General features: G+C 39.5%; 1 protein-coding gene across 2 annotated transcripts; it reads left to right on the top strand.

Moving 5' to 3' along the window:
- The first annotated feature begins 79 nt into the window (after positions 1-79).
- On the top strand, positions 80-10,166 carry mthfr (methylenetetrahydrofolate reductase (NAD(P)H)). Of its 2 annotated transcripts, none has more exons than XM_018701588.2 (12): positions 80-238; positions 764-1,025; positions 1,409-1,647; positions 3,890-4,000; positions 4,077-4,270; positions 4,813-5,063; positions 5,417-5,551; positions 5,764-5,944; positions 6,862-7,044; positions 7,141-7,242; positions 8,105-8,224; positions 9,271-10,166. In XM_018701588.2, the coding sequence occupies exons 2-12, from the start codon at positions 778-780 to the stop codon at positions 9,490-9,492; spliced, it is 1,986 nt and encodes a 661-aa protein (XP_018557104.1). In that variant the 5' UTR covers positions 80-238; positions 764-777; the 3' UTR covers positions 9,493-10,166. The 2 variants fall into 2 exon arrangements, with proteins under 2 accessions (XP_018557104.1, XP_018557105.1); XM_018701589.2 differs by lacking the exon at positions 80-238 and adding an exon at positions 451-663.
- Positions 10,167-15,863: the final 5,697 nt, after the last annotated feature.

Here is a 15,863-nt window from a genome sequence, read left to right as displayed (position 1 = left end):
ACGTGAGGAGTGACCTACTCGTAGCTCTGATCAGTTGTGTCTCAACTGTAGGTTTTCCCATATGACTTTAATGCAGCACCTCGTAGTTGACGCCATCTACATAACATCAGATGTGCTAGGGGCCTAGTTCCCATTCAGCTTTCTCCATGTTTCCCACGTTATAGCAGTAGCTCACGTCCTTTCTTGGATGGAAGGTAGTCTGGGATACCGGCAACACACAGACAAACGGCTGGAGGAGGTGAGGGAAGCAGTGTTTGCTCTATTTTACACAGAATTTACCTGGGCTTAGATTCAGGCTGGTGTGGCAGAACGTAGCTTTCTTCTAAGCATATTTTGTAGTTTAACGACCAATGGTCTGACATCGCTCGTGCGCACGTAGCTAGCTGTGCTCAGCGAACAGAGCGTGCATGGTATGATATCGCTTACAAATCAGACACGTTATAGTTGATCTTTGCTGCAACAGGGTGGACCGTGTAGTTTATGTGGGGCACACTTTAGTGGTATTCTCATGGATTATGTACACAAGCCGCCGACAAGCAGGACTGCGACTTTACTTTTACCTTTCATGTAACCTTAATTTGAATTGTTTAACGTTTTATTCATAGTGGATGAGGTTGTACGATGTCAAAAACAACTAGTCGTCAATAAAAACCAAACTTCTTGGTATGGTTTGTTTGATCCCATGCCTTCCTTACAGATAAATATCTCACAGTATTGACTGCATAAAGTCAGACAGATGGTTTTTGTCTCCTTTTCTTCTCAGTATAACTTGCCATCATGGTGAACCAGGTTCAGCGAGGGGACGGTACTTGTCAGTCATGCAAGAGCGACTCCAGCGGGGCCAGCAACAGCGGCGGGGAGAGCTCCAAGGAGAGCTCCCGGTGTTCTACGCCGGTGCTGGATTCAGACCGGTCGGACAGGCTGCGGGACAAGATGCGGAGGAGGATGGAGTCCGGAGACCACTGGTTCTCGCTGGAATTCTTTCCTCCCCGGACAGCCAGTGGAGCTGTCAATCTCATCTCAAGGCATGTGAAATCAAGCTGGACCTGAATGTAATGTCTTATACAGGAAACACGATGCGTTAGAATCAACAAAGTCCACACAAAAGTTGGATAATCTTTGTTCTCTCACAGCCTGGTTCAACAATGGTAGACCAGTAGCTCCAAGAGGCTTTTTGTAATCCCCGCTGCATGATTTCAGCCTATATTCCTGCCTATATGTTACAAGAATCCATTTTGATTTAGCTGAAGTTCTGGAAAAGAACGTTGACTGAAAGAACAAAGATCCTTTTGGAATTGTTTTTTCATGTTTAATCAACATGACATAATCACTAACCACTCAAAAATTGTCCATCTTGTTACCAAGTAACAGCGAGATCATTTCTTTTGTGCATGTCGTTGTTCTTCAGATTTGACCGCATGGGCTCCGGGGGACCCCTGTTCATTGACATTACCTGGCATCCAGCAGGGGATCCAGGCTCAGACAAGGAAACCTCATCCATGATGATTGCCAGCACAGCTGTCAACTACTGTGGCCTAGAGAGCATCCTCCACCTGACCTGCTGCAACCAGACTAAAGAGAAGATTACTGGCTATCTGGCCAAAGCAAAACACCTAGGCCTCAAAAACATCATGGCACTTAGAGGAGGTAGGAGAGATGACATTTGTTTACATTTGTTGTTTATGATGTATATCACAAGATTTGAAAGATATCATAAGGACTGAGACTCTACTTGGTTATGGTTATGAGGCATGGTGCTGTAGAGAATAGACCCTATGGTCTGTTGTTGTTGGGCAGGTATCACACTGGTTGTTAGGGGAGGACCACCAGCAGGAATGTAAAGTCTTGCATTGTACATGCTCAAAAGGATGGCACTGCTTCTGCAGGAAATGCATTTTCGAGTTAGAAAATGTGTTCCTGAGGTGTTCAGGGCTTAGTATAATAACTTAAGTTTTGTCTGAGTTTAATAGTAGAAAATTGCAGGTCATAGAGTTCTTAATGTCCTCCAGGACATGTTTGAAGTTTGGCTAATTGATTGCTGTCACTGGGACTGATTAACAAGTATAGTTGAGTGTTATCTGCATAATAGTGGAAGTTTATGGAGTGGTTCCTGATAACATTGCCAAAAAAAAAAGAAAGTCATATATACAGTGAATAAAGTTGGTCCAAGCACAGAACGTCATGAAACTCCATGTCCAATTTGTACATGGCAGATTCATCAATCAATGTGTACAAATTGAAGTTAAGCGAATAAATAAGACTTAAACCATCCTAGTGTGGTTCTTACCAATAAAGTGCTCCAGAAGTATCAAGAGCAGCACTAAGATCCAACGAGACAAGTAGACAAGTCCTTTGTCTGATGTAATTAGCCTAGTTGGGATGTTGTCTAAGAGACAGGTTGGTGGTTGAGATAATACATCAGTTTCTAGGGACCATATGTTTGAAGATAAAACAGTGCCAGTTGAGGGAAGGAGGTGGTGAATTTTGTGTCTAATAGTTTGAATTTTGTTATTAAAGAAGCTCATAAAGTCATTACCACTGAGAGCTATCGGAATAAATGGATCAGTAGAGCTGTGACTCTCAGCCTTGCTACAGTGCTGAAAAGAAACGTAGGGTTGTTTTTAATCTTTAATACTCTCTTTCCAGGCTAAGCAGGGTTCTACCAGTTTGGTGGAACGCCATGTTCTCTCACGTTTTTGAGTTGTTTGGTTTAATATGCAGGTTTGGGAGTTAAACCATGGAGCTAACCTTTTTTGTTTTATTATTTTCTTTTTTAGAGGTGCAAAAGAGTTGAGTGTTATTCACACTGAGCTTGCAGCAAACAAGATGATCAGTTTGGGAGGGACTAAAGTTAGCACAGGAGTCCTCTGTTATATTGAAACAAGGTGTTGCATAAAGTGCTGATGGAATCACTCAACTTTAATTTAGCTACAGCACTATCAGACAGATATCTAGTAAAGACATTTTTTGCCTAATGGCATGTAGTCCAGTAATAAGAATTCAAAAGTAATTAAATAGTGATCTGATAAAGAGGATTCTGTTAATATTAATGCCATAAACCAGAGCAAGGTTACGGGTGTAGTTAAAATAGTGAGTGGGTTTATTTAGACTCTGAGAGAAGCCAATGGAGTCCAGTAATGAGATACACACAGAGCTGAGGCTGTCACTGTTGATGTCCACGTGAATATTAAAATCACCTGTACTGCACTGTACTAAGGACTAAAGTTGATTAAAGCTCTTGAGTATTGAGATAAAAAGTCAGAGTATGGGCCAGGAGCGTAGTACACCATAACAAATAGAAATGGCTGTCATGTTTTCCACTTTGGACGTGACAGACTAAGAGCAAGGCTTTCAAATGAGTTATGATTGAGTTTAGGTTCAGGGCTGATTAATAAGCTGGAGTAGAAAATGGCTGAACTTCCACCTCTTTGGCTGGTGCCTCTGGGAATGAGACTATTGATATGACTGGGAGGAGTGGATTTATTTAGATAAACATATTCATCATAGCCAGGTTTCAGTAAGACAAAAATAAATCAATATGATAAGGTAGCAATACAAATCTATCAGCACTAAGTAACAGCAGATAAGTTAAATTAAATGACAGAATATAGAAAGATTAAAGGAGGATGGCAGAGAGCAGTTGTCAGTCTCACAAAAAATGACAGTGTGCATCACAGGAAGCATCAGCAGTGTGTGTGCTCTTTTCAGTTTTGCTCACCATTCACATCCTCACATTGATTAATGGTTCCAGTCTTTCAGCAGAGTGCAGGGACAGTTTTTGACTGTTGACATAACAAAACAAAGTAGTCAGTCTCAGATATTGTGAAGGATTTGGCTTGATTTGAGTATAGTCTTCCAGCTGAAGGTTAATATTGTGATATCTCTGCAGATCCAGTGGGAGCAGACTGGGAGGAAGAGGAGGGAGGCTTCAACTATGCCACTGATCTTGTTAAACACATCCGATCAGAGTTTGATGACTACTTTGACATCTGTGTTGCTGGTATGTTTTCAGCCCTCAGATCAGATGTAGACAGTTTAAGTGGAACTCTCGTATTTAAATATGTTGGTGTGTCCAGGCTACCCCACAGGCCATCCTGAGGCAGAGAGCTATGAGGAGGATCTCAGACATCTAAAGGAGAAGGTGGATGCTGGAGCAGACTTTGTCATCTCCCAGCTGTTCTTCAGGGCAGACACTTTCCTCAAGTTTCTAGATGACTGCAGACAAATTGGTATCACGTGTCCCATCCTACCTGGAATCTTCCCCATTCAGGTAACTCATTGCTGCTTCCAGGAATTTTAATACTGTTACCATCATCATGCAGAAATCACAAGGTGATTGTTATAGTGGTTGTAATTTTCAGGGAAAAGCATGTTCACCTCATCCTACAACTTAAAGTTACAGTAAGCTCATTGTGTTTTGTATTATTCCAGTCTTGTTTTTCATTGCCTTTGGTCCGTCACTTCACTCAAGTGCATCGCTGTAGCTTTCAAATTATGATATTACTGTGATACACACACACACACACACACACACAAACTAAAACTAAAACTAAAAGGGGTCCTCATAAAAATAATGCAAACATGCACACACACTCACTCACTATAAGGATCAGATTTGTTTGACTAAAGACAAGTGGCTTCAGTTCACTGATTAGTTGAAAAAAAAAAAACATACAGCATAGATTGAAGATCCTTATCCTTATCTGCAGCCAACCTGGGTACCTGCACTCTTAAAGCAATGCTTTGTCAGTATCCCATACATTCAAACAGACCATTCAGGATAAAGCTGGACTTAAACTTGTTTCTCTTTAGGGTTACCAGTCCCTGCGTCAGCTTGTCAAGCTGTCAAAGCTTGAGGTACCAGAGGAGATCACCAAAGTCATTGAGCCCATCAAAGACAACGATGCTGCTATCCGTAACTATGGAATCCAACAGGCAGTAGAGATGTGCCGTGTGCTGCTGGACAGTGGCAAAGTACCAGGCCTCCACTTCTACACACTGAATCGAGAGGTTGCCACCATGGAGGTGCTCCGACAGCTGGGCCTGTGGATAGAAGACCCCAGGTCAGCAATCCCTCTGCCTGCTTACAGTTACATTCCTTTGCTTTAAAGGTTACATGGTATTTTCATGTTTGTATTGCTCTTTTTTATATTCTAGAGCTGTGTTTAATTTTTGAAATTTTTACTTCTACGTTAAATGAACCTCAGCACAAGTCAACAATTTCATCATTTCTCCAACTCAGAGTTATATTTCTCAGTTACCCTGGATCCCCAGCATTAGGATTTGTGAGACCAGATGTGTCAAAGAGAGTCTAAGCAGGTTAAACCTTTTTTGTGGAACAGGTCCCTGCTCTTTGTTTGCTTGGCAGTGTGATTCAAAATGGCTCAGATTTATGAATTTTCTCTTTCCCTGCCAGACGGCCTCTTCCCTGGGCAGTAAGTGCCCATCCCAAACGGAAGGTAGAGGATGTGCGACCCATCTTCTGGGCTTCCAGACCCAAGAGCTACATCTACAGAACCCAGGACTGGGACGAGTTCCCCAATGGCAGATGGCAAGCTTTGATTACACATGAACTCAACAGATTTTACATGACAAAACTTCAATGCCAATTTCTTTGCATTTACATTTTTATTAGCAAATAAATGTTAAATTATTATCAATAATTTTACTTCCTCAGTTTGAATTCAAAGTTATGTGAACTGGTGTTGATGTACTTGTGTAAAATGGTGAAGCCTAGTGTCAAATGACTGTTTATATCTTCAGGGGAAACTCCTCATCTCCAGCTTTTGGCGAGTTAAATGACTACTACCTGTTCTACTTGAAGAGCAAGTCATCCAAAGATGCACTGCTGAAGATGTGGGGTGAGGAGCTGATGAATGAAGTGAGCGTCTTTGAGGTCTTCACCTGCTACATCACAGCCCAGCCAAACCGTAGTGGACACAAGGTAGACAGGATGGAACAGTGAATACTGTTTCTGCAGTGGTGATGACTGATAATATTCCTCAAACGAAACTGTTGAAAACATTTGTTTCTTTTGTTTGTTGTTCTACTGTGTCTTTGCCTTGAAGTGACTCTGCATCTGTGATGTAACTGCTAAAGGACTTTTCACAACACAGTACTTGTACAGAAGTCATGTTGATGAGTCATTACAACAGATGTTGTTATCATCAGGCTGACACCAAGTTGATGATTTTCAAATGCCTCCTAATTTGATCGCAAATTACCATTACTTCCAAGATGTCAAATTTTACTCATAATATGCATGTATGATACAGTTCATAATGTGTGTACAATACAGAGATGGAGTTAGGACTCATGCTAGGACTGGAAGTAGTCTTGGATGGAAGCAGGGAGGGACAGTCTCACTCTCTGTTGGCAAAGACATGAGGCTGATGTCCTTCTGAACATATTTCTCTCTGAATATAAGCAAAGACATGTTCCCCAGAATCCATCCATCCATTATGTATAACACTTATCCTTTGAGGGTCCCAGGGGTCTTGAGCTGGTCCCAACTGACATTGGGCGAGAGGCAGGGTACACCCTGGACAGATCACCAGTCCATCACAGGGCTGACATATAGAGACAACAACCATTTACACTCACATTCTCACCTATGGGCAATTTAGAGTCAGCAGTTAACCTGCATGTGTTTGGACTGTGGGAGGACGCTGGAGAACCTGGAGAGAACCCACACAGGCACAGAGAGAACATGCAGACTCCACACAGAAAAATGCCCTGGGCAAACTGGGGTTAAAAGCTAGAACTTTGTTTCCCAGTATATGAGACTACTTCTTTAAATAGTTGTAAAATGTAAGACAGCGTATCATGGTGATGGCAGGCTAAGGTTTCTTCTCCTGCTAGGTGATGTGTTTGCCGTGGAACGATGAGCCTCTGGCCTCAGAGACCAACCTGCTGAAAGATGAGCTGGAGAAGGTGAACAGACGAGGAGTCCTCACCATCAACTCCCAACCTAACATCAACGGCAAACCCTCAACAGACCCTGTAGTAGGCTGGGGACCTGCAGGAGGCTATGTCTTTCAGAAGGTAGGAACACTTGGTCTTGTTCTGTTGGTCTTTGGTTGGGGTGGTTCGGGAGTGGGGTGTTTTTATATGCTGACATAATCTTGTTTTAATAAACAGGCCTACCTGGAGTTCTTCACTTCTAGTGAAAATGTAACCGCGCTCCTCAAAGTACTGAAGAAGTATGAGCCCCGTGTCAACTACCACATTGTTAATGTGCACGTAAGTTTGAACAGAAAGTATTTGTCATTCCATGTTTGTGTGTGAGTTCAAATCATTATTATACAACAACCGAGCAATCTGATTGGTCAGCAAGACATTTAGAATGTGCTCAAATCAGCAATGACAGCACGCTTTACTCATCACTAAAAATATTACTCCGTCATACACATTTTACTTTGTTGGTAATAGTTGTGTAATTGCAAGATTACACTCGAGGGTGTGTTTTAACATCATCTGAGCAAAGTGCCTCGGCTTTCTCCATCAGCTGTGTCGGTGACACAGCGCTATAACTTAAAATTCATGTAAAAGTTTACAGTTGCAGAAGCTACATCTGTGTGAGTAAATAAACACAGTGTCTTTGTTATAACGTGGTTGATAAAAGTAAGCATTCATTTGTGCAGTAGGCTGTGATTTAGTTCAGTAAAGTCTGAGACCTCCATAAAGCATTAACGTCAGCTCAGAGTTCACTCATCTGGGACTAGAAAATCATTTCTGTTGCTAGGTCGTTACTAAGGCTCTGATTATTTGCCGTAGTGGTAAACTTGGTTCCATTACATATAGGAGTTCACTGACATGACTGATCGTGTTCCAGTTAATAGTCAGACCCCATGTATTTCCATGGAAACAGGAAAAACATTCGTTAAAACCTTTTAATTTTGAGAGCAAATTGCTCCTCAACATGAACAGATTTTGATTATACATTCTGCTTTGTTGGTAATAGTTGTATAATCGCAATATTACACTCGAGGGTGTGCTTTAACGTCATTTGAGCACGACAGTGATGCTTGCGGACCGAGGCGCTTGCTTGTGACCTCTCGGTTAATATTGCTTAAATATATCATAATGAACATTTTGTGTGCAGGGCCGTAACCTGACCAATGCCCCTGACTTGCAACCTAACGCTGTGACATGGGGGATCTTCCCTGGCAGGGAGATTGTTCAACCCACCGTAGTGGACCCAGTGAGCTTTATGTATTGGAAGGTAAGACAGAGCCTGTTGTTAAAATGTACAGGAAAATGTTCAGCCGGTTGCTTGTTTTTGCATGTGTGCAAATAAGGTGTACATTTTGTAATATACCAACACAAAGATGAAATTTGAAATGCAGAAAATTAGATGACTTTTCATTAGCAGGCATAATGTTTACAGGTCAGTAGATTTTAGATAAACTAGCACGTTTCCATGCAACAGTGTTGGCAAAATTATATATAGTTTTAATATCTTATTTAACAATAAGCTGTTTGCATAGTCAGTGATAAGTAAACACTGGAAAACACTGGCATTGTTTAGAAAAGAAATGTTCATACATTCCACAGTATAATAGTGCTCCAGATAAATTGTGCAGTATGTACAAGCAGTGATGCTATTTTAAATCCTCTGGGATGTAGAGCACCTCACCATGAAGAAATCTTCTCTTCCACTGGCCAGCTGACATTTCACCTACTCCCCTTTTGAACTTACGATATGAGCCTGTAAAATAAGATATTTCATCACATCACAATATCATAGTGTCATAATGTATCTCTCAAATATTATGTTCCCACCTTAATTTGAAGTAAATGAATAAGATATAAGAAGCTAGTCTTAGTAATTAAGTTGGTATATTAAGCAGATAACATTCGGAGGGACAGAATGGTGTTCAAAAACTGTTTTAGTCCACACAAGGGGACTCACAGTATCAGCGGCAGATAAGAGAAGGGTCAAAGTTTGATTCATTACTGCGGAAAGTCTCAGTTGTTCCAAAAGTACATTTTTCCAAAATTATATGGTTGCAGGGACCTACAGTAGTTGTAGTCAAGAATCATTATCAAGTGTATTAAGAACATCTCTGCCTCAACACTGTCTCCTGCAAGGATATAGATAGGAGGTCAAACAGTGACAACAGTGATTGATCTAATGTAAAAAAACAAAGATAAGAAAATGTTATCAGAAACACGTATTTGACACCAGTAGTTTTTAGGTCTAGTTGATCTCCTCTGACTGACCTAGTAAATATTTCCCTCACCAAACTGTCCCCGTGTTGTCCTCAGGACGAGGCCTTTGCCCTGTGGATCGAGCAGTGGGCCAAACTCTACGAAGACGAGTCTCCTTCACGGATGATTATCAAATATATCCACGACAACTACTTTCTGGTCAATCTGGTGGACAACGACTTTCCTCTGGAGAACTGTCTGTGGCAAGTCATTGATGATATGTTTGAGCTGCTCGATGCTCCTCCAGATTCACTCAACGACGGAACAGTCTCTGAATAAAATCAATCATGTCAAACAACTTTTTTACAGAAAGTAAGAACACTATGGAACTGTCAATATTTTATGCATTGTCTAGAAAAGCTGCTATTTACAACACAGAGCCTTAAGTAAAATGTACTTCACAGTATTTTTAAAGACTTTTTATAAATGTTTTTAACATTTGAGTGAACCTAAATATGGTGGAAAATGAAACTGTATTTTATCACCTGAACAAAATCCAGAGGTTCATACAGTAGAGCAGCTTTATCCTCTGCAGATCTCCCAGCTAATAAACTACACATGCTAAGTCACCTGATGGTCGCCCTCATGGATAGATCTCACTGAACAACAAATGAGAAACAAAACTCACACGGAGTGAATTGCAAACATGCTATATAGTTTTTACACTTTTTTTGACATCTATTTTCATAGAGGAAAATACATCAGGTGGTATGTTTGAATTAAATGTTTTTAAATGATTTTTAATGATATATACTGTCATTGGTGAAAAGTAGTATAGAGATGTGTGTGGGTGAAAGTCTTTTTTTTAATCACGTTCATGTTGTAACGGGAGAGTTAGACAGTCAGATGTAGATGACAGTTCAACTGCTGCTGTAACTGCTGCTGAATTTGACATATTTATTTGTTCTGTCTGCTTTCTAAAGCTCAATAAAATGTTCAATACTGTACAACAAGTAACCTGGTGAGTGTGTTCTACGAAGGTATGTTTATCTATTTGTAATCAATGTGGATTATTGCTGCAAGACATAAATTGACTATATGACTGTGGTCAAAGTGAGGCACCACTACTACATAACCACAGGTACAAAGGCCAGGCCATAGAACATTACACTACAGCAGCCAGATGACATGGTGGGGATTTTCCACACACTGAGTAACTTAACCTACCAACAAAGCATTACCATGCAGAGAAATGGTGTGAGGTGATGTTGATAAGTCCAATCACTACGCAGACCTGAATTTCCTGAAGAGAACCTCCCCAAAGGATCAATAAAGTTCTTATCTATCTACTGGAGGCCTTCCTATGACTTGAGGCTTTTGCCCAGATTACCTACACTAAACAGAGCACCAGCAGTCACCTTTGACACATAGACCTTTTCCAGATGGAAAGGTACCAAATGGTGGCAGTAGGGCAGAGCAACCTTTCTGACAACATCACAACTGTGTACTCTAGAACATCAAAATAAGCACATCTGCATTCAGAGACAAAGTCATGAAATCTGTTTGAAATATGTTTTTTATTCTAGAAAAATGAACTAGTAATGAGAGAGACTGAGTAAACCTGAGTCAGGTTAAAAGCCACATGTATTTCAGCTGTGTTCACATACCTAAGTCAATACAGTGCCATCTAATTCACTCTATTATGCCAGAATTCTGTTAATTCCACCAATGTCCACAGACTAGTTTGTTCTGTTCATACTTTGACTGGATCTTTTTCTCTTTGAGAAATGTTCAGAGGTTGACGTATGTCATAATATCATAAAGAAGCCTCACTAGCAGCTCTGTGAGGTGGTACACAGGAACAATGGTGCTAAATGTTAAAGTTAATATGGTAACATGCTGAAAATGAGAATCTCGAGTTGTTCAACAAAACACATCTTGAACGTAAGCGTGCCAGTATTTTCTAATTAACACTAAATACAGCTGACTCTGATGGAATGTCATTAGTGAAGCTTTCGATCATAAAAACCCTGCTTAAAAAAAACTGCATTACTGTACATGCAAAATTTCATGACAATCCACCCAACAGTTGTTGAGAGATTTAACTTAAGACAATAGCTCTAAACTTGTTGCCTTTCAGTGGAATTTGTCATTTTAAATGAAAAATATGGCATTTGATTCCATGTCAACCTGATGGTGGCACCAGAGAAAAATAATTTGGGAATCAAGAATGTATATACAACACTGCATAGCAATCCTGTCAGTAGTTGGAGTTAATATTAGTTAGGACTGTCCCATATCAAAATCACATTACTCCAGGATTAAATATGTATGAAAATGGTGTATTCATGTCTGGAGGCAGCTCCGTCATGTAATATTTCATCAGCCTGTCTGCCTGTGGATGTTGGCAGTGTTCGCTGTTTCCCAGTGACTCATAGTAAAAACTATTATTTATTCTCTTCATTCAAGGTCCATGATGAGATGTACTGCAGCACTGCTGTTCAATTTCTCATTAGAAAGAGAACATATAACAATCTGTTGTCTTATTAAACACTGACATTTTAATATCTGTTTCAGTATCATTTTAACCCTTTAACACATAGTGGTTGCTACAGTGGGCAGCTATTAAAAAGCTGTTTTCTTGTATATGCATGGGTTTTGATGTTAGAATTAGAGTGTTGTTCCATACACTGCCAACCATTGGCCGGTCAATATAAGTCTGACACAGTTTATCAAAACCAAGATGACTGACGGATAGCCAGAAATGCTGAGCACCTCGAGAATATCTTGCCAATCCTTCTGTAGAAGGAGACCCCTGCAGGTAAAAAAAAAAAAGGTAATATCAAGTAGCATCTAAGGAGCAGTACTATTGTTAAAATTTCCAATATATTAATCATCCATCCACTAGATTGGACATCATACATCGCTAACTATATTTCAGCTACATTTCATACTATTGCTGTGACAAGTTAAAATCATCCTTTATCAGTCCCACAGCAGGGAAATGTATATTGTTCCAGCAGCAGGGATTGTAAAAAACTGAAAAAGGCATAAATACGAGTAAAATACCAAATAAGATATAAACAAGACAACATTATAAGAATAGAAACAAAAAACAGTATACACAGGACGATGTCACAAAAAATATCAACAAAAGAACAATATACACAGGACTATATACATAGAAACAGACTGAACTGTATACCTATACTGCACAGTTACAATAATATTGCATAGAATGAGGGACTGATAAGCAGCTGTTTCATCAGTGGATTAAAGTGCAGACTTAGTTGTTATACTTCATCTGCAGGATCTGTTTGGGCTGTGAATCAACTGCTTCATGTTATTAGAATGGAACTGTTGAATGGAATGTTTTTCTAACAAAAACAAAATGATATGCAGATTAGTTCCATTGAAAGCAACAGTTAGTGTCTTTTATATTTTGTAGAGTTCAAGTACAGCGCATGATAGAACGGCCTACAGGACAGTGGAGCAGATACCACCTGAGTCAGATGAGGATGATGCTAATGGCAGTGATGATGAATGGCTGCAAGAAAAAGAAGTATTGACAAATGCAGTAGTGACAGTGGAGCTGAAGATGCTGGTGTCAGGAGCAAGGTTCAATGTTTTTACATTGCACTGAACAGTATTAAATTATGTGAACACATTAGTTTAACTAATAAGTCTATTGATTCATTTGTTGGATACACAGCTCTTCAACTGAGAACTAGCCTAAAGAAGAATAAAAACACAAAAAATCCTGACTGAGGATTTCATAATTCATGCATGAAAGGGTTAATATCCATGCTAACCATAACATCATTCATATCATAGATAGATAGATAGATAGACAGACAGACAGACAGACAGACAGATAGATAGATAGACAGACAGACAGACAGACAGATAGATAGATAGATAGATAGATAGATAGATAGATAGACAGACAGACAGACAGACAGACAGACAGACAGACAGACAGATAGACAGACAGACAGACAGACAGACAGACAGACAGATAGACAGACAGACAGACAGACAGACAGACAGACAGACAGACAGATAGATAGATAGATAGATAGATAGATAGATAGATAGATAGACAGACAGACAGACAGATAGATAGACAGACAGATAGATAGATAGATAGATAGATAGATAGATAGACAGACAGACAGACAGACAGACAGATAGATAGACAGACAGACAGACAGACAGACAGATAGATAGATAGACAGACAGACAGATAGATAGATAGCAATAAGTTCACCATTTTTGAATTATTAAAACAGAAGTTTTAATGAGGGTCTGACTGTCCCTAACCCAAACCCTCTGACAATGTTCCATTTATGCTGCCTACTGTACAAATCACAATGTTAAGACTTAAGTCCTGTTACGTTCTAATTATGTTTCATTATTTATTCATATTTTCTTTACTTGTGACCTGGGATTTTCCAGGGACAAGACAACTAACTGAAAGTGTGTTCCACTAGTTTCAGCATCAGGAGCAAAGGAGAAAGTTTGGCTTGAACATCAAATCAGTGCAGGCTGTGAGATTTATCAATCAACATCATCAGATCACTTTAAAACTGTGCAGCCCTGACCTCTAGTGGCTGGAGTCAGTGTAACATGCTACATTACAGCACATATACTACATTGTTTAATTATCAGACTATTGACATTATAGGTTCAAAAATTTGGTTGAACATAAATTTATAAAAATAGGAATACAGATATTTTTCTGTTATTATGCTGATATATGAGCCATGGGAAAACCTGTAAGGAAGGAATATTGTTAGGAGACCCACCTAAAGCCCTTCAACTTAGTTTCAATAGGTAGACATAATTAATTACAATTTTATAATTTTCACTTTTTTCAAATGCATTTTTCTAATATTGAAACTATTCAATTCAATTCAGTTTTATTTATATAGCGCCAAATCACAACAAAAGTCATCTCAAGGCACTTTTCATATAGAGCAGGTCTAGACCAGACTCTTTAAAATAGGTATTTACAGAGACCCAACAGTTCCCACCATGAGCAGCACTAGGAGACATATATAAATATAAATACTTCAATAGTATTTTTGTTTTAGCAGTGTTTACTGAACCATTACACTCATGCTGTGGGAAGTTGGTTGCCATCATCATCACACCACATTAGTCTCTTTTGCTCACCTAAAAAAGAAAGTAAAATAAAATTTTAACTATTAGAGACAATATTCACCACCTCCTGCCATCAACCAGCTTTGAGTTAAGTCAAAACACAGGATCCATAGAAACAGCTGTAAAATGTAATCTAGAATGTTTCGTTCCCATTGACCTGTACCAGCTCACCTCAACTATTTATTCATCTAAACCTTCAACCTGTCCTTCAGACCCCATCCCAACTAATTAACAGCTCTGTACTGGATATGATTAATGTGTCCTTACTAACAGGCTATGTGCCACAATCTTATAAAGTAGCTGTAATCAAGCCTCTTTATAAAAAGTCCACTCTCGATCCAGATGTATTAGCTAACTATAGACCTAGATCCAACCTCCCCTTTCTTTCTAAGATCCTGGAGAAAGCAGTTGCGAAAGAGTTCTGTGACTTTCTACAAGATAATAGTTTATTTGGGGGTTTTCACTCAGGATTTAGATTGTATTGTGGTGCAGAGACAGCACTTACAAAAAAGTTACAAATGATCCCTTAATTGCATCAGACAATGGACTTGTCTCTGCACTTGACTTGTTAAATCTTAGTGCTGCTTTTGATACAATTGCATTTTATAGGCATTAAAGGAACTGCACTAAACTGGTTTAAGTCCTCTCTATCTGATAGGCTTCAGTTTGTACATGTTAACAACTATTCCTCCATGTACACAGAAGTTAGACATGGAGTTCCACAAGGGTCAGTGCTTGGACCAATCCTCTTCACCTTGTATATGCTTCTAATGGGCAACATTATCAGGAATCACTCAATAAACTTCCATTGTTATGCAGATGATACACAGCTTTATCTGTCAATGAAGCCTAATGAAACCAATCAGTTAGCCAAACTCCAGGCTTGTCTTAGGGACATTAAAACTTAAAGGACCAGCAACCAGGCTGGACTACTGTAATTCATTATAATCAGGCTCCCCAACAAGTCTCTAAAGACTCTGCAGCTGATTCAAAATGCTGCAGCACGATTACTGACAGGAACTAGGAAAAGAGATCACATTTCTCCTGTGTTAGCCTCTCTACATTGGCTCCCAGTCAAATCCAGAATTGATTTCAAAATCCTCCTCCTCACTTACAATTACTGTTATTAACACTACTGTATTACTGATACCACTTTTTAATCAGTTTTTACATGTAATCTGTGTTATGCTATGTTCTCTTGTCCCTGTTCTCTACCCCACACTCACCCCTTTCCCCTCTCTGTCAACCCAACCGGTCGAAGCAGATGGCCACCCACCCTGAGTCTCGTTCTGCTCGAGGTTTCTGTGTGTAAACTGAATTTAGCAACTTTTGCATTTCATGTAAATGTATAAATCTTCTTGTGGATTAAGAAATCTTTCTGATCTGTATGAACAGTTTCACTGGAAATGGCAAAGCTTCTGAATACAGCTCAGAAAAACAGAATATACACAAATTTAAGTATTTCAGTATTTATTCTTACTTAAAAATATTCTTCATGAGTGTACACTTGTATGAATGGGATATTAAATACAAGAGTACACTGC

Source organism: Lates calcarifer, linkage group LG6 (assembly GCF_001640805.2).
Source record: "Lates calcarifer isolate ASB-BC8 linkage group LG6, TLL_Latcal_v3, whole genome shotgun sequence".
Taxonomy (NCBI): domain Eukaryota; kingdom Metazoa; phylum Chordata; class Actinopteri; family Centropomidae; genus Lates; species Lates calcarifer.
Note: the sequence above shows the minus strand (reverse complement) of the source record. Positions and strands in the feature narration are given on the sequence as shown.